Source organism: Wyeomyia smithii, chromosome 1, assembly GCF_029784165.1.
Source record: "Wyeomyia smithii strain HCP4-BCI-WySm-NY-G18 chromosome 1, ASM2978416v1, whole genome shotgun sequence".
NCBI classification, from domain to species: Eukaryota; Metazoa; Arthropoda; class Insecta; order Diptera; family Culicidae; genus Wyeomyia; species Wyeomyia smithii.
Genome location: NC_073694.1, coordinates 170,566,326 through 170,586,171, shown reverse-complemented (window position 1 = coordinate 170,586,171; position 19,846 = coordinate 170,566,326). Strand labels below are relative to the sequence as shown.

Here is a 19,846-nt window from a genome sequence, read left to right as displayed (position 1 = left end):
ATTACTTGTTAAAAGCTAGCAACCGCAGGAAAAAATAGATTTTACGTTTCCTCATACAAATGGTCCAATCGCAATCTTCCCGAGGAAGATCTAAATCTAAATCACCTCACCTAATCTCCCGGGGCCGGAACCGTAATAGGAAGCAGATTTCCGCCCTCTTGGCAGACGACGGACAGTATATCTACACCCGGCATCAGCCAAACGAGCAGTCGGCTTGGAGAAAAGAGCAACGACGGCGTGACTCCATTATATGTATTTTAATTGAAATCGCTGCTATCCGTTTGGCACCTTTCGGCACTGAATCGGATCAAGCAGCAGACGGTCGAACGGATGGACGAATAAAAGCAAACCAGTAGGAACAGAACGAGTGGAAAATCGTTCGTAATCCATTCACTTGGCACCCACTAAGTCCCGCCGATCTTGTTGTAGGCTCTCGTTCGCTTGCATACTCGAGGGACCTGACCGAGCAAATGACAGAAGGATGCGATAAGTTTCCATTTATTTTTTCTACCCTAGCTCCCAGGCCGGCTCCCAGGTTTCCCACGCGTGACAGACAAAAGGGAAAACGAGGTGCTAAAATCCTCTGCTCAGGAGAAACATTTTCACCGCTTTATGTATCAAGTTAATCGTATTTTCTGCGAGAAATAATATCCTACTGCTTCGCAAAGAGCTTCCCGCTATGTAGACCTGTTCGTTTGTCGAGCGAAGAAACCATTTACGGATCAGCCGTTTGCGGTACCGCTATAGTCTCATCGAAAATTCGCTCTATCGTGTCAGCAATATTTGCCTTTTGAACGCGATGTGACAATCAAAACGCTAGAGCTTGCAGCAAACTTTACCAACGGAAACTGAATCATAGTTGAAATTTATCAATGAACTTACAGAAGGTTTGTTTAAGTAAAGTAAATTAATTCTTACATTCAAGAATAGGGTTTTCGAGATAATAATTTTGGACGACGATCGTGAAAACCGACAAAACGAGAGAAATATTCTTGTGTAACCTGAAGTCTCTGAAGACTTCATTGACGTCTCCCCGTGGACAAGCGAAGAAACGACGAACCTGGCGAGCAATTACTCTGCGACAGTAGAGTAATCATTTCACTAGCAAAATTCTTCATTTTCACTAGCAAAATTCTTCATCATTTTTACTAGCAAAATTCATCGAAAATTACAACCAATCTTCTTAAATATTCACTTTCAATGAACGCAGCACCCTTTCATATGTATACAAATACTAGATTTTCAACCTTGTAACGAGCTGTCATACTGTGATGAAATATTTCACGCGTATCGTTCACGGCCACCCGAAAAAAAATTGCTTAAAAACCAACCAAATGATCTTCATCGTTTCTTTGGTGAAGCGAGAATACAAATCAAACAGCGCTATTGGAATAAAATATCATCAAGAGTGTATTCTTTATCCGGTTTTGTGAGTTGAGCTGTGCTGTTGTGTCTAAAAAGTGACTAAATTCCCAATTACCATCAGGATATTATTGTATTACTGTACCTCACTTCAATACCAGAACAACACAGAGACCAACAGTACCATCCCGCAATAAACCCTTCATCCTAACAATAAATGCAGACGCACTAAAATACCGAAGCCCGATTTTAACATTTCCCAACTCAATTACCATTTCACTTCAACAACCTATTTGCATCCTGAGCCGTCGTCAAAATGCCGAAAATGTTATGTTAGCAACTGCGATGAAAAGCTGGTCCCTACTTAAAACAATGGAACACATCCTTACTGTCACGCTTTCACGGCAGTTGGCAATTGTCAGCGGCCCATCGTAAACCGCCGGCTTCCCCCGGGACCGATACCCTTACCGCCAGTACGGTCGGGCTTAGTCCGGAACACACGGAGCGTTAACAACGCCATTGACAAGAGCAAAAGGGATAACGCAGCGCTAGTCCCGAAGAGGCTCTTCACGCTTACCGCTACGCTCAGCGTACAGTATCCTTAAAGAAGCTAACAAATTTACTCCTCCTCACATTTTGAGCGAGTCTTGACTAGCAACGGTTGATGAATGAACGGATCCCACACACTTCATAGTGGAGAAAACAATAGCCACCGGTTGGTTTGTTTTGACACATTCTAGCTTTGACGTACGAGGAGAAGAAAGCCGTTGGCTTTTTAAAACAACCACACCACACAACCATGTTTTGGTTAGTGAAAACTGAAAGCCGTAGCGAGAAATGTACTTGGTTTACTCGCGACTACAAAGTTTCAACCATGACGACCGTAGAAGTATCGGAAAAAAAAATTCCAGTCAGCATCGGTAAAAAACAAATCTTCGCCATAACATTTTTTTACACGTTTATGTCCAGTTTAAACCGTGACCTTCTAAGCAAAAACAAGTAAACAGTTGCTAGTGGCAACGGGTCGTTTAGTCGTTCGATTTTCAATCCGGTTGAGCGGTTCCGAAAGGGGAATATTTGCTCGTTCTAATTGCTACCCAAACAAGGTAGCTGGTGCAGGGTTGATATTTGTTGACACTCTTGAGTGAAAGTGAAAAAAAGCATCCATAAACGTTATTTTTTTACAATCCTTTCAGAGTTCTCCCTTCCCGCTTTTTGCATGGAAGTGAACTGTCAAAACACCTCATTATAATTCATGCGATGAAAGCAAGACAACAAAATCAGTTTATCAGTTAACTAAGATTGTCAAGGCATCGGTCAGTGTCAGTGAAAAAGTGTTTCGGTGAGGTTCATTTAGGTTGAGTGGACTGTTTGTTTTTCTTTTTCGCTTTGAAGTGAAGATCATTTGGTTGGATTTGTCGTCAAATTTTATTCCGTAACCGTGAACGATGCGCGCGATCTATTTCATCTGAGTATAACAGCACGTTACTAGGACGAAAATCTAGTGTATCTAAAAGAGTGCTGCGATCATTGCAAGTGAAAATTGAAAATGATTGGCTGTAATTTTCGAAGAATTTTTCTGGGGAAAATGACTTTTATCAGCACTTGGTGTATGCCAAAATGGCGAACGATGTAACAGCCTTCGTTGAGCCTTATTCTTTGTTTGAAGTCTCTGTATTTTTTTCTTTATAGCCTCTATTTAAGTCACGTAATCCTCAATTCAAATGTAAAATGATGTACCTATGCATTCTCTATGATGAACTATGTCAATTCACGGCATTAGTGTACCATATTGAATTGCAGTCTTTTAAAGAAAAAAAGTCGGATAATAAACTGACATTCAGTAAACCTATTAAACTTGAATCTATCTTCCCAAATATTTACTGACTTATCACTGCTAACATTGATTGATTGATTTCTTTAGAAGGGACTTTAAGGTGAAACGGGACGTGGTCGCGATCAACTCGAATTTTGCAAACTAATTTTTTCTTGATTTATGAAGACTACGTACATGAAACTTTGATTAATTGTTTTCACAACTGTTGCATGCCTGAAGTAGCAATTTGAGTGCTGTTTATTTAGTGAAAGCCGATTTTTTACGATCAAAATACCGAAGTAAAAAGAACTCTAACCTCAAAATTGTATAGGAAAAGGCCACAATCCCGTTTCACCTTAACCCCAAACGGTCATTCGTCCCTACACTGCTACCATCAGCTGCGCTATTCATTTTATCGGGTTTCCTCCAGTAACTCACCTTCTGTGAAACACGTCTCATCAAAGTTCGTCCGTTTTCGTCAACTAAAACAAGCATACCATTTCGCTCCTCCATTACCGTATATATCCGAGGACGTAATTGGGACTCTGCTTAAGCATGAGCATGACGCTCCACAACTACTGTGTCTACTGGTCCGACTCGGCACACACGTACCCGTACGCGTTAACGTCTTCTCGCTATTTATCTTGTCTTTTGAACTCAAGGTCCCTTGAATTCAGTTAGCCATCATTGAACGTGGCTTTCCTTCTACAGAGGAGGGGCAGTCCCCGCTTAATTTTGTGGCTCATCATAACCTCTTCCGGTGGTATCCCTGTGACAGAGTACGTTGCAGCGTTGTAGGCATGGATTGCGGCTTTGAGTTTTGCTTTGTTACTCGTCGCAATTGTAGTCACCGCGGTCATCGCTCTAATGGAAAAGATGGCGAGAATATCGTGCTTTCGGCAATAGTCCTTATATCCGTCGCCATTAAATGGTGAACCGTTGTCCGATTTTATGTGTTTTGGGTAATCCTCTCTGTCGAATCTTATCCAACACGAATCTCGTATGCTCAAAACTCGTAGATGGGTTGTTGGGATGGGTTTAGCAATTATGTACTTGGATCGGTAGTCCACTATGACCAGGATCAAGACGTTATTGAATTTAGGATAGGGTCCGTTAAAGGCAATAGCGACCGTATTCTAAATCGAGGCTGGGGCGAAAACTCTCTCCATTGGAGTAGGCTTCTCGGGTCTTCCGTATTCCGCCTAATTTTCCGCATGCTTTCACGTCCCTTGCCATGCCAGGCCACCATACGCGTTGTCTTAAGACGCTCTTGAATTTTGTCGTCGACGGATAGCCTTTATGAGCGATCTCTGGTGTAAGGCCTCTGAAATGACTGCGATGCCAGTTTTTACTACTATACCGTCACGCAGAGTTAAATCATCACGAATCTATTTACCTGGAAAGTAGGATTCATGCCAGTCCAACTCAATATACCTTTGACAGCTGTGCATCCATTTCCGTAGCCTGTTTGATTTCATCTTCCGTTAGTCCCCCCCGTCCGTCCGTCCCCACTTTCATATAGTCTTGATGATGGATCCGCGTCGTTCTCTCTCACTCGCACGTATTCCACATCAAAGCAATAAGGGCTAAGCCTAAGAGCCCACCCGTCTGCGCGATTCAAAACTCGCTTCGAATCATCGATTCAAGATAAACGTAAAACCCTGGGCGTCAGTTCGGAGCGTAAAGTGTCTTCCTAGCAGGTAGTAGGCGAAGTGCTCCACAGCCCACACAGCGGCCAATCCCGGACGAACACATACGATTCGCATAGATTCTCTAAGATTCCTCACATTGGATTCCTGAGCGTCCTTGAAAAGGATTCCTGAAAAAGAATCCTCAGGAATGCCCTGTATATGGCTCTAGGATTCTTGAAATAAGAATCGTGAGTGGGAATCCTCCGGATCGTGTTTGCGATTCCTTTCACGATTCCGTCACCGAGTTATAGGTATCCTGGGGATGGATTCTCTGCGTGTTAGTAAGGGATGCTTTAGGTTGGTTCTGCGGGTACTTCTTTTCGATCGTTGTCAGAGCTTCCGATGCAAAGCTAATAATGCGGGGGAAGTCAAACCATCGTCTTGGATCAGGACAACCCCAAGGGCGTCCGTGTTTAATACAGTCCTGTTTCTATCCGAAAAGTACCCGAGCGAAGTAGTACACTTGACGATGCAACTCTTCAAACGTTCAAAGTCTGATTCTTACCCCATAACCAAACAATCTGGCTGGTGGCTGCGCACAGTGGTTCTGTGAGATTCACGAAGCCTTCATTGTAGGGGCTTAGGAAAGAAGCTAAGCCCAGGAAGCTACGAAGTTTGGAAATAGTGTTCAGTTGCCTAAGCCTTCGGATGTCTGTTACTCTCGCTTCATCCATTTTGAATCCTCTTTCGTCTAACTCATGACCCAGAAATTTTGGGCGACTTAGTGTTCACCATCAAATGATTCTCCTTGAAAAACTTCAGGACTTCAGACGTGGACCTACGGAGTTCCTCTAGAGTCGCTGCGGAGACAAGGATATCGTCTATATAGACGATAATATTTTCAACGGCGCTAAGGATTCTAGACATTTCACGCTGGAAGATTTCTGGGGCAAAAAGAGGCTGGACAAAGCAGAGTTTGTATTTTTTGATGGGAAACTCGTTGTCTTGCAACAGTCCCACAATGCCAAAATGATCGGTCGTGGGTGCCAACGTTGATCAGCATCCCCTAATTCCACATAAACATCCCGCGGTTCTAGAGCACCGCTTAGAAGATAGTTTGGGGAGCCGTATCCAGGTGTAGGGAGCTCCCAGTGGTTCTCCAGCTTAACCTTAATCCTCTAAACTATTCTGTATGGCCATACATGCTGGCCAAGCAGAGTGGACATAAATTGAGCATAACCAATTTAAGAAGCTGATTTCCAACACAGAAACCTAGCTCCATCGCCGCAAAAAAAAACGATTGAAACCTGGACAACGTATTTGATGCTCCAGACGGTTCCAAATCATGACACTTGAGAAATAACAGCCGGTGATTTTTTATCTGCCTGAATAGCATTGGGCAGAGGTGCTCCTGCAACAGGAATGACTGTCTTTTGTAGCTGGCCCCGATGGCTTCACGCAGATTATAAGATGCTTGAATTCATTAGTGGAATTGAGCTTGTAGGTTGATGAAACCATAGACCGTTTTGGGATTGGTTCTCCATACCCAGAAACGGTTCTGGTCCCATGAATTGCAGATCCTTGTCTTGCTACGATGTCAGCATGTTCATTTCCCTCGATTCTGTAATGGCCGGCTACTTAAAGTAGCATAACTTTATTAAAGTGGGAACGCCCCCTGAGTTGCACTGTACTCCTAGACTAGAAATAGACTGGAGCTTCGTAGCCGCAAAATTACAGAGTCCGCTTTGACAACCGAATAGTCATGGGTTCAACTCTTAATAAAATCTGGCCATTCGATACCATACGAAAACTTTTCTCCAGATTGAAAAACTTTAAACTTTCGGAAATGTCATCCACAACGTTATACCTTCCATTAACGTACTTGAGGCGATGATGATAAAGAAGATGAAAGAATAGTAAATCTGCAGGAATACAGGTACATAACTCGTAACAGGTCCCCTAGCCTCCCAATACACAGATGTATATTGCGTATACCTCTGCTTGTACAACGATTGATTACTTACTCAAAAAGATAATGGCCCCTATACCAAGTCCGTGTACCTCTAATCTAGTCTGTGATCCAAAAAGATGGTGGCCCTCTATTGTTCGACATTGAGTGATCTGTGTCAATCACTCTTTATGGAACGGCCATCTTGGATTTCAAAATAATATTTGGAGACAATTTCTGGCCTGTGAGCGTCATTCTAGTTGAAGAAACACCCATATTGTGTAGTATTTGGTCATTTTCGGCAGTTTCCCCTTCACCGGAAGTCGTCATCTTACAATTCATAATGTTGTCTGAGGTCGATTTGTGGCTTCAGTGCATCATAACAAACCCGGAAATACCCATATTGAGTGTTATTTGGTCATTTGCCACTGTTATTTAGGAACCGGAAGTTGTCATCTTGGATTTCAAAATGGCATTTGGAGACAATTTCTGGCCTCTGAGCATCATTCTGATTCAAGAAACACCCATATTTGGTTGTTTTTGGGTCATTTTCGGCAGTTTTCCAGTCACCAAAAGTCGCCATTTTCAACTCAAAATGTTGTCTGAGGTCGATTTGTGGTTTCAGTGCAAGATCACGATTTCGGAAATACCCATATTGGGTGGTATTTGGTTATATCTCGCTGTTTTTCAGTAACCGGAAGTCGCCATCTTGGATTTTAAAATGATTTTTGGAGACTTTTTTCGGATATAAACCGGAAGTTTCCATCTTAAATTTAACAATCGCGTCTGGAGTCGAAAATTTTTCTTGCCCTCGAAAACCTCAACATATCAAATTTGATTCCATTTGCTTGATTATTTCTCGAGATGTGCAGAAATTTATGTGGAACCCCTCCTTTCAGAAGAAGGAGGGGTGTCGAAACATTATAGACATCTTTGTTACCCCTAGAAATATTCACCAGCTGAATTTGGTTCCATTTATTTGGTTAGTTCTTGAGGTGTGCAGAAATTCGCCTTTCATTTGTTTGGAACCTCTCCCTCACATAAGAGGGTATAGACATATTTATTACCTCTAAAAACATTTACATGCCAAATTTGGTTCTATTTGGTGGATTGGTTCTCGAGCTGTGCGATATTTGTGTTTCTTTTGTATGGGACACCTTCCTTTTAGAAGAGGGAGGGGTGTCAAAGTGTTATAGATATATTTGATAGCCATAAAAACATGCACCTGCCAAATTCGGTTCCATTCACTTGGTTAGTTCTTGAGATGTGCAGAAATTTGTGTTTCATTTGTATGGAACCCCTCCCTTTTAGCAGGGGGAGGGGTGTCGAACCATTGTGGATTTTTTTGTTACCCCTAACAACATCCACCTGCCAAATTTGGTTTCATTTGCTTGGTTAGTTTTCGAGATGTGCATGAATTTGTGTTTCACTTGTATGGGACCCCTCCCTTCCAGAAGAGGGAGGGGTCTTGAACTATCTTAGTCACCTTTCTTGGCCCCTAAAACCCCTATATACAAAATTTCACGCCGATCGGTTCAGTATTTTTCAAGCCTATATGGAACAGACAGACAGACAGAGCTGCATTTTTATATGTTTAGATTTCTGTGAGTATTTATAGAATTTATAAAGCAATATATGAAAGAAACATTGACTTATTTCTCATGAAGTTCTCAGAGATTAAGTTTAGAATTTCTTCATCTTATACACTCGCGAAAAAAATAACATAAAAAACCTTAAAAGTTGCTGTAATTGTACGTTTGCACTGAAAACAATATACAATATACTCATGAATCGTTCAGATACCCGGCATACTTCCAAACTAATGAAATAATATGGGGTTTTTAATTTCAGTTGATCTGCTGGGTCTCTTTCGTAAACACCGCAAATCTCTGCAAAAAAACAGCGTTTCGGGGAAATGGCCATTACTCCTCAAATAATTGGTATTTTTTATGAACAACTGTGTTTTTTTTTTTGTTGTTGATTAATTAAACTTTCGGAAAATTACTACTTTTATGCAATAAAACCTAAATTAATCCACCTAGCGGTCAGACCCAGCCTTTCTCATTTAAACTTATTATTTGTAAAAATAGATTTACATGAACGCTTCAATCCAATAAATGTGTATTCACTTTTTGGGTTGTAAAATAATGATGTTGTAATAGAAGTATAAAATATGAAATTTGACGTAATGTAAATGCTCAAGAAATAGCGAAATAAAAGAAATGACTTTTAATTTCGAACAATACAATCACGAGCGATACCGGGAACATTCAAATGGTACGATACCACATTTAAATTATATTGTGGCCACATATATTGATCAAAGCAGGTATAGTTTTAAATAGCCTTTGAATTTCTTTTCTTTCCATAACTTTTGAACCACATATCAAATTGTTATGAAGTTTGTTATTTGTAGTTTGAGCGATGACTCGTTCGTATGACACTAGTTATGTTCAAATAAGTCGTGTAATCTTTGAGATAATAGAAATTCGTTGTTTTATTAACAATTTAATACATAACGGTTGCTTAGTTCGATTATAATCAAATGGAATGGGAACGTATAGGGCAGCCAAACTTTGAAATCACGTGTTAAATCATAATTCATCAGTTAACCCTTAACTAGCCCGTTCATCTGATAATACTATTAATCAAATCGGTTGTGTACTTTCTGAGATAATGAAGTTTCGTGATTTTCACAATTCGGTACATTACAGACGAAGTTACAGTTCGATTACAGTAAAATTTAAGGGGGTGTTATGAGTCAGCTAGACCTTTCACTGGACACTAATTTCGTGAAAATCGGTTCAGCCATCTCTGAGAAAAGTGAGTGAGTTTATGTATTCTTCGGAATATGTTTCTTTTCATAGCTAGATTTCAGATTTTTAAACATAACAGGCAAAGTAATATTCCGATTGCAAAAAATTCAAGAGGGTCTTATGGGGTACCTAGACCTTTCATATGACACTGATTTTGTGGAAATAGGTCCAGCCATCTCTGAGAAACATGAGTGAAATTAAACAGTATTCAAAAGACGTTACTTTTCATAACTTTTGAACCACATGTTCAATCTATATAAAATTCAAAAGTTAAGGGTTTTTAAGATAGCCTGTTCATTTGATACCAATTTTATTGAAATCGGTTGTGTGGTTTCTGAGATATTGATGATTTTCGTGATTTTTACATTTCTAAACATAACCTATTACAATGAAATTTCATTGGGTCTTATTGGGCAACTAGAACTTTCATTGGCATATAATTTCATTAAAATCGGTCCAGCCATCTATGAGAAAAGTAAGGGAAAATAAAACTGCACATACACACTCCCACACACACAAACACACACACACACACACACACACACACACACACACACACACACACACACACACACACACATACAAAACTGAGTCGAGTGATATATGCCATTCGGCCCTTTGGAGCACTTCCATATCTTCGGTTTTGCAAGTAATTGCTATACCTTTCTAAGAGAATGGCAAAAAGTTAAAATAGTATTAATTAGGAGTAAAATATTCGTGCTGAAGAAATAGCGAAATAAAATAAATGACTTTGAATTTCGTACACTTCGATCACTCGCAATACCGGGAACTTACGAATAGCACAATACCAAATTTAAATTTTGTTGAGGCCATATGTTTTGATCAAAGCAGTTACAGTTTTAAATAGTCTTTGAATTTCGTTTCTTTTCATAACTTTTAAACCACATATCAAATTGCTATGAAATTTCTTACTTGTGAGTTTGAGAGACAACCCGTTCAAATGACACTAGATATGTTCAAATAAGTCGTGTGATCTTTGAGATAATAGACGCTCGTTGTTTTTATAATTTAATACAGTACAGATACAGTTGGAATAAAAATACGATTATAGTCAAATAAAATGGGAACCTATAGGAAAGCCAAACTTTTCATTTGACACTAAGATTGTTGAATTTAGTCCAGCCATTTTTGGGAAAACGAGTGAATTTGAAAAGTCACCGGAACATGTTTCTTTTCACAATTTTTGAACCACGTGTTTAATCACTATAAAATTCATCAACTATTCTTTAACTACCAATATTGTTCAAATCGGTTGTGTACTTTCTGAGATAATGAAGTTTCGTGATTTTCATATTTTGATACATTACAGACAAAGTAACAGACCGATTACATTGAAACTCAATAGGGTGTTATGAGGCAGCTAGCCCTTTCATTTGACACTAATTTCGTTAAAATCGGTTCAGCCATCTCTGAGAAAAATGAGTGAGTTTGAGTAGTTTTCGGAATATGTTCCTTTTCATAGCTGGATTTCACATTTTTAAACATAACAGGCAAAGTAATAGTCCGATTGCAAAAAAAGTCAATAGGGTTTTATGGGGTAATTAGACCTTCCAAATAACACTGATTTCGTGGAAATCGGTTCAGCCATCTCTGAGAAACATGAGTGAGATTAAACACTCTCCAGAACACGTTTCTTTGAATAACTTCCGAACCACACGTTCAATCTTCATGAAACTCAAAAGTTAAGGGTTTTTTGAGTAGCTCGTTCATTTAAAACCAATTTTGTTAAAATCGGTTGAGTAGTTTTTGGGATAATGATGTTTCGTGATTTTCACATTTTTAAACATAACCTCTAAACTAAAAATCCGATTGCAATGAAATTCAATAGGGTTTTATTGGGCAAAAAAAAATCGAAGGAAAATGATAAATTTCTTTTTAAATCACGTTTTACTGAGAAAATTACACACTTTTAACTGATATATAAAAATCAGAAATCCGTGAATAGCAAAACAACCCATCTGAAATCCTGACAAATATTTCGAAACGTTCATTTTCGCACTTCGTTCAAGTCACATTCCATTTCCTTTTCATCAATACCTACATAATTCTGATGTTGTATTTTTACAAAACTTTGAAAATCGTATAATCGAATTCCACCTTTGAAATTGATTTCAGTTCGTCAGTATAGCAAAAAAAATCTGTAAAATCTGTATTTTGGTAATATTCTGTAATTCTGTAATACAAATTCTGTATTGCTTTATCAGTTCAAAAATCTGTAAAATACAGAAAAATCTGTATATGTGGCATCCCTGCATCTGATAGAAACAAGCAGGGTGAATCACTCTACAGAGAAAACGCAGAACTACACCACAGTGTCCACTGGCGAGTAATCCGGAAAGTGAAAAAAAACTACCGAGCAAAAGGTAGTCCTCGTGTAGCTACACCGCGAAAACGAGTTCGACCAGAGTAAACTCGACCGGCAGGAGCAACGCAGTCTATTTTTTTTCTCAATCTCTTTTCCTCTTCTGTCATGCTCAAGAAACCAACTGTAAAACGCACCGCAGATAGCTCTGCTGTGTAATTTTTGTGCATGATGTCCATACGTGTGAAAAAGTACACCATAGTTCATTGTCTCACAAGAGAGAGATTTCACCGCGGTGCTTTCAGGAAGCTCACCAGATAAAAATCGTCCGTCATTCTCTTCTAACATATGCGTTGATTTGCTCTTTAGTGTGAGAGCAGTGGTGTACGCAGTGCAAAATGTTCTCCTGCATTCTAGAGGCTTTCTGAGGAGAAAAGACAAGCATAAACATGACCATCAAATAACTCAAGGAAACTGGCACGGTTGTCCCCAAGCAGAAACCGGGTAAAAGCGGAGTGTGCGGGCTGCATTGCATTGGTTTTTTAAAGTGGTTCAACGAAGATTTACCGTGTTTAATCAACACCTCTTAAGGGGTCGTGCATCCGGCTTGTGATAACTTGGAGAAGCGTGAGCGAGCCGTAATCAAATGCACAGGCGAAAGATTTGAATTGAATTGATTTGACTGTAAGTTTACTACTCTACCCTGATTATAAAATAAGCACCAGAGAGGAAATCATCTGTCGAAAAGCGTTGCAAAGCGAGCGAGCAGTAAAACTTTTCTCCTCCTTTCTGCTTGAGAACGAGACATATGCTACGCTTCTCAAGTCTTTTGCACACACGCTTTCGAGATACTCTTTACTCTTCGTGCATTCCCCTGAGTAGTAGCAAGCGCTCACCGACACGCAAAAACTCTTTTGTTTTGAACCTCAGCGACTATAAGAGAACACGAGTTCCTGCTTGCGAGTAGGAGTACTCGACCTAAAATTGCTCGACTAGCAGGAGTGCTTAAAAAACTTTGCTCGAGAACGAAAATGCTTTCTTCATCTACCCGGTTGTGCTTCATGCACCGGCAGCCGACAGTGGGGCGATATGTAAAGTAGGTATCGCAACGTGTAGGGTATCGGAGTTTTTATAGCAGTCTAATACAAAACCAGCCGAAGCAAACCGCTGCTGAAGTAGTCCGATACCCTATTAATTTTTTGTCCCTCTGCAACCATCGCAAAGCATCTTGAAACAATTATCTTCGGCTGGTCGTCATCGCGAGTAGAGGAGTAGGTACACACGAGTAGGAGAGTAGACGGGAGTATGTGCATATGATGTCGGGAGCAAATGCGAGCAAGAAAGAAAGCGAAAAGAACAAGAAATAGCTTGAACGGAGAATTCTCCAGTGTGTGATAGCGGTAGCAACGAGAACCTCACATCAGGTGTTGCATACTGCTTACGAGTGAGACTAACAACACTGTTGTCGAATCAATTTTATGACATAAAAAAGTGTATCACTTTCACGGTGACACCTTGTATAAATGCTAGTGAAGCCAGCTCGTCCGATTTTCACAGGAAGATTGGTAGATTACGATCCAGTCTTGGTGACTGCATGTGCTCAAAAGAGATTAGTGTCGACAAGCGAGCACTGCAGAGTATAGTTACGTCTTGCGCCTGGATCCGAGATTCTGTTACTTTTCAGCGTTCAATCCGGAGGTCTCTGTCGAGTCAGGAAAGTGCATATTCATAAGAACCTCCAGGGTTTCTTTGGAAGTGACAGTCAGATTTCCATATATTTTTTTTTTTTTGTTTTTCAATTGGCCAAGAACATTCGTGTGAACTTTGGACATCGCTTTTCGCAGTGACATTGAAAGCACACTGAAGGATGCAACAAAATTCCAAAATAACACTACATTACATAAAATTTTCATTATTGACGTTTTTGTTTACATAACCGATGCTGCAGCTCACAGAAGCCGGTAAAAACATTCCGGAATAGTTGATATTCGCTCCTTATCTAAAACCCAGGAAGTGGAATGAATGCGGCAATCCTACATGAGCAGAGAAACTCTCTACGAGAAAGATGGGTACAGAGAAGAGAACAGGAAGCCAGCATTGGAATTCCCGCACGGAAAATTACATGACGATCCGGAACGTTTTTCTAGCTCAGCAGAAAAGGAATTTTCCTGTGTGTATGCCACTAGCTTAACCTAACGAAACGTGCCTGCTTTTAATTGCTCGATTTAGTTATAAAAGATTCCACTGACACTAATAAAACTGCAAGCTTATTGACCGAAGCTTGTGTGCAGAAGAAAAAGAAAAAAGAACATTTTTCCGCAACGTCTCCCTATGTAGCAGCAATAAGTAGTTCAACTGTGACATGGAAAGGAATGCCGCTTGGGTTCCTTTTTTCGACCAAAAATGTTTCCACTTGGACGAATCAATTGAACGCAACTAAACTTCGTGGAAACCCTTACCAAAGAAGCACTGGAGCAAATGCTGCTTAGTTGGTTTATCTGTAACCTTTTGAAAAATGTTATTTTGAACTCTTAACATTTTTCGGTGCTGGTTTCAGCTGGGACATACGAACTTTATGATTATGATAAGGAAAAATAGACTACATATATAGTGCACTATTTACAATATTTCAAAAAAAAATTGCTATAACTTTTCAAGAGAAAGGTAAAAATGAAAAGTTTATCACTGGATCGATAGTGCACCCCTTCCTCGGTGAGACTGGTTGACGAACTTATCATGAGTAGAGAAGTTTTAGAAATTAGTGTTATTACCCTTCACCCACTACATTCCCAGACACAAGAATGTCAAAAACAGACATGAACACTTCTAACTGTCTAAATTTTGCTGCTGCGGTTTACGATCCTCCAACATCTTTTAACCCGTCATCTAGCCACACACCAGTGGACGACAGCCTCGAGGATACACCATTATCATTTATAGCAGCCAATTACCCCGCCTGCAGGTTTGGAATTTGCGAAAACACACGAGACCAACATCCGGGTTTGTGCTGTATCTTCAAGTTTTGGCACTGTCCTTTCCTTTCTTTTGCCTCAAGAATGATTTAAGGCAACCAATTCAGCGTACAATCGTCTTATATGGTATCAGTTCCTAATTAGTCGCATTCCTTGTCCCTGAGCCTATTACCAGGCTGGAAAATTATCCTTCATTAATCTCAATATCCAATTAAAGCTTTAATCGAGACATACCGTGAAATTAGTGGAAATACTAACTCATCTGATATAATACAATGTATCACCTTCGTTCATGTCAAGGACGGTGTGCTGCTCGAATGTAAATGTCTGCAGTGAAATTTGAATCTGTATCGACTTAACTTCAATTCAAAGGAAAACATCCGAGGCTCATTGCAATTACGAAAACCGTGGAAATTCATGCATTTTCGTTCAACATGTTAGCAATAACTTTTCTTCCACTTCCTTTTCACTCGAAAAAGTCAATAAACAATGTTGTAAAGCATAAAAAAAAACAAAATGGTGCAAACGAAAAATATTTAGTAGTCCTTCATTTCCTTCTCCTGATAAAAGGTAACTTATTATTTACCTTTCTTCATAATACAAACCGACTGTTGCGCTTGAGGTGAAAATGGGTTAAAATGCTAGCCCGCATTTAAAACCGCAGCTCTTCCTGAGCTTTGAAGCCATAGCTAAACACTCCTTAAGGTGAACGGTACCACGGAAATGAAAGCACGCACCTGCCGCGAACCCAAAAAAGCCTAGGGCTAATAGTCAGTTTGGCACGGCAGCATTCACCGTTTCCGCGGCGTCATGTCACCTTGGCAGTCGTCACATCAGCAGCAAGAATTTGACGATGTTTGGGTCAAAACTGTATTAAACGGTCAATGCCACATTTTTGCATCAGTATACTTCCCTCCACAATTTGCAAAAAAAACAATATTATGAATTATTTTTAGAAACCGCCAACTCAGTAATTTGTAACTCTGACCCGGAAATTAAAATTCATATATACGGCGATTTCAATCAAAAAGATGCAGACTTCATTAAGGACTGCGATAACGAATCACTGTTGCTTCCTATAGTAGGAGATAACGAGGCACTACAGCAAATTTTCGACACGACCAGTCAGTTAGGATTATATCAAGTAAACGCAATACGAAATGAACTGAACTGTTTTTTAGATCTCTTGTTCACAAACTGCACTGAAGATTTTAGCGTAGATAAAGCCGTTGATCCTCTATGGAAAAATGAGAAATTTCATACAGCCATTGAGTATTCATTGAACATAGATAGCACTAGATCACGTCCCAATGATAGTGAATTTGAGTATGTGTATGACTTTAAAAAAGCTAATATAACAGAAATCGACCGTAAACTCAGTGTAGTCGACTGGCAATCACTTTTGCGAGGCAAAGAGGATATTGAAAAAGCCGCGAATACGTTTCTCTCTCTATTATACGAAATTATAAATGATACAGTTCCTAGGACGAAAAAACGCACTAACTTTTGTTTCAAAGATCCCGTATGGTACACGCAACAGATCAAAAACTTGAAAAACAAAAAACAGAAAGCCCATAAAATGTACAAACACCATAAATGTGAGACCAATCTGGAACGATACAAGAACATATGCAGCGAACTAGATGCAGAAATCTCATTAGCTTATGAGAATTATAACTCTAGGGTAGAAAGTAATATCAAATCTGATCCAAAGCAGTTTTACCGTTTTGCAAAGGAAAAAATGAAAACTAATAATTTTCCATCACGCATGCATTTTGAAGGTAACGAAAGTACCGAGTCTCAGCTTATTTGCAACCAATTTGCGAAATTTTTCCAGACCGTTTACAAAAACCCGGATGAAAATAGAGATTTTAACTATTTCACGCATTTACCTGAATGTACCAATAGTGTATCAGTTCAAAATATAACTGTTCAAGAAATATTAACATCATTAGAATCCCTAGATGCAACTAAGGGTGCTGGGCCAGATGGAATTCCACCATCTATGCTTAAAACATTTGCTTCTTCTTTCGTAAAACCACTGTTTTGGCTTTTTAATCTTTCAATCAAAACAGGTGAATTTCCTTCCATGTGGAAAAAATCATTTCTCATCCCGATCTTAAAGTCAGGTAAACGCTCTGATATAAAAAATTATCGCGGCATAGCAATCATCTCTTGTATTCCGAAACTATTTGAATTAATCGTTAATAAACGAATTTTCGAACAGGAGAAAAATAGTATTACAATCAACCAACATGGTTTTTTCAAAGGAAGGTCCACAGCTACTAATCTATTAGAATTCGTTAATTTCACACTCGCTGCAATGGATAGAGGTAACTACGTTGAAACATTATATACCGATTATAGTAAAGCTTTCGATAGAGTCGATATAACATTACTGATTTTCAAACTAAAACGCATTGGACTAGATAACCAACTCGTGAAATGGATTGAATCTTATTTGACGAACAGAACACAATTTGTCCGTTTCAAAGGCCATCTCTCTGATCCAGTGAAGGTAACATCTGGAGTTCCGCAAGGATCACATTTAGGACCCTTACTATTCATTTTGTTCGTTAATGATGTAACCCTTTTACTTAACCAGATCAAAATTTTAATCTATGCCGACGATATGAAATTGTATATGGAGATTAAAAACCAGTCTGACCTCGAATTGTTTCAGTTGCAGATCAATACCTTCTATACTTGGTGTCTGAAAAGCTTACTTGATATAAATATTAAGAAATGTAATGTCATATCATATACAAGAAAACTTTCAATGCAAACTATGAACTATTACATAGGCCAACAACTTGTAGAGAGATGTACCAAAATGAGAGACTTAGGAGTGATCCTCGATTCGAAACTCACTTTCGTGAATCATTATAACACAATAATCAACAAAGCCAACAGTATGCTTGGTTTTATTAAACGTTTCAGTTATCATTTCAAGGACCCATACACAATAAAAACTCTTTTTGTGAGCTATGTTCGATCAATATTAGAGTACTGCAGTATAGTTTGGTCCCCATATCAAGAAGTTCATATCAATCGTATTGAATCAGTTCAAAAACAATTTCTGGTTTTTGCATTAAGAAAACTCAATTGGGCATCATATCCTCTCCCTTCTTACGAATCTCGCTGCATGCTTATTAATATCGAAACTCTGAAGAAACGACGAGAAACAACCATGATTACCTTTGTAAACGATATGATCTCACAACGTGTTAATTCACCAAATCTGCTGGAAACTCTTAACTTTTATGCTCCTTCTCGTCCTTTAAGAACGCGCAATATTTTTACTAACAATAATTACCGGTCACTGTACGCCAAACATGGACCAATTAACAGCATCATGAACGCATACAACAAACACTGCGAGATTATAGACGTTACCATGTCCCGGAACGCATTAAAAAGCGCATTACGTGCTAGAACTCGATAGCTTAAGATTAACGTATACATTAGAATTGTAGTCTACATTGATTGACGAAAATTAAACATGTCGTTTCCACAAGCATGCCCTAACAGAAATGGATCCATCGTCCGTCGTCGAGGAGTTTTCCGACAGCGCGCCCTACGTGCGAGCCGTGAACCTATCCCGAGGCTGCAGTACGCATAAATCTTGTGTTTGCAATTCCTGTCACGGAGAGGTTTCGATTTCAATCTAGATACGGATATGGTCGGGTGCTGGTTGGTGGTGGTGCGGGTGCAACAAGCCCAGACAGCAGCAGGCTCACGTACTACAAAATTTGTCACATCCGTAACACCGAGCCTGGTGCCAGCAGAAAAAACGCCTTAATAGGACGATTTTCAAACATGAAAAAAACGGTTGAATTATTAGGATTTCTTTCCTGAAGAAACATGCATCCTATTTTGAAGACGCCTTATGCAAACAAGCTCTGCTGCGAAGAAGATTGATTGAAGCTAGATGACAGTTAGGAATAATAAATATTTTTGTTTTGATTGCACGCAATCTTTCTTCTGTGCATTAATAAGGGATTTTTTATTCTATTCTTTCAGGCTGTACTGCTATGCCCAGAAGCACGTTAAGTCGATACGGGCGGTAACCCGACCGGGAGAGATTAGTGAAAAGCGCTATCGGAGCATACGACGACCGAAGCCAAACAAGAACAAGCTGAAACTTCGCCAGCTGGCGGCGCACGCGTCCTCGCCATACCACGTATCCGACCACAAGGCGGCCATCACGGTCGGCGTCATCATGGGTGTTTTCCTTGTGTGCTGGGTGCCATTTTTCTGTGTGAACATCATTGCCGCTTTCTGCAAAACATGCATCGGTCCACAGACGTTCAAGGTGCTGTCCTGGCTTGGATACTCCAACTCGGCGTTCAATCCGATCATTTACTCCATCTTTAACACCGAGTTTCGGGCGGCCTTCAAGCGCATTCTAACGACGCGAAGTGCTTGGTGCTGCGGCCAGGAGATGGGTAATATCTATCCGCGGCACAGCGACCGCTACGTGACGGACTACGCAGCGAAAAATGTGGTGATGAATTCCGGTCGGTCATCCGCCGATCTCGAGCAGGTATCGGCCATCTGACCTTACTAGAACAACATCAACAACACCCAGGTGTAACTCAGCATACGCTTGTGTACCGGGTGTAGTCGAGGGTTGTACCTTTCGTTCGGTGGCAGTTTTCGTACGGGATCACACGAGTGGTATCCAGGGTATACAGGGTAGCTCTCTATTTAGGGTGTCGGTTCGAAGCCAGTAGTGGTGATCTGATGGGGTTTTCGGCGGTGGATTGCGCAGTCTGGTCAGTAATTGTTGCATATATGCATATGCATGTTGCAGGGCGGTCAATAGGGCTTCATTTTTAGATGAGATTTCGTGGAATTGATTTTGTTGAAACATTCATGACTTTATGTGAAGGAATACAAAACTTCTCAATCAGATGAAAATTCCGTTCAAAAGTATAGAAATATCAACACACGGAGTCAATCTTGAAGCATTTTT

The 19,846-nt window shown here is 39.9% G+C and overlaps 1 protein-coding gene across 4 annotated transcripts in view; it reads left to right on the top strand.

Annotated features, from left to right (window-relative positions):
- The window catches only part of LOC129717958 (dopamine receptor 1), a 396,922-nt gene that overhangs the window by 353,169 nt on the left and 23,907 nt on the right, over positions 1–19,846 (top strand). For all 4 annotated transcript variants that reach the window (XM_055668263.1, XM_055668262.1, XM_055668265.1 and 1 more), the window contains one exon: positions 18,892–19,414. In XM_055668263.1, the coding sequence (XP_055524238.1) occupies positions 18,892–19,414 (523 nt within the window). The remainder of the gene's footprint in view (positions 1–18,891; positions 19,415–19,846) is intronic.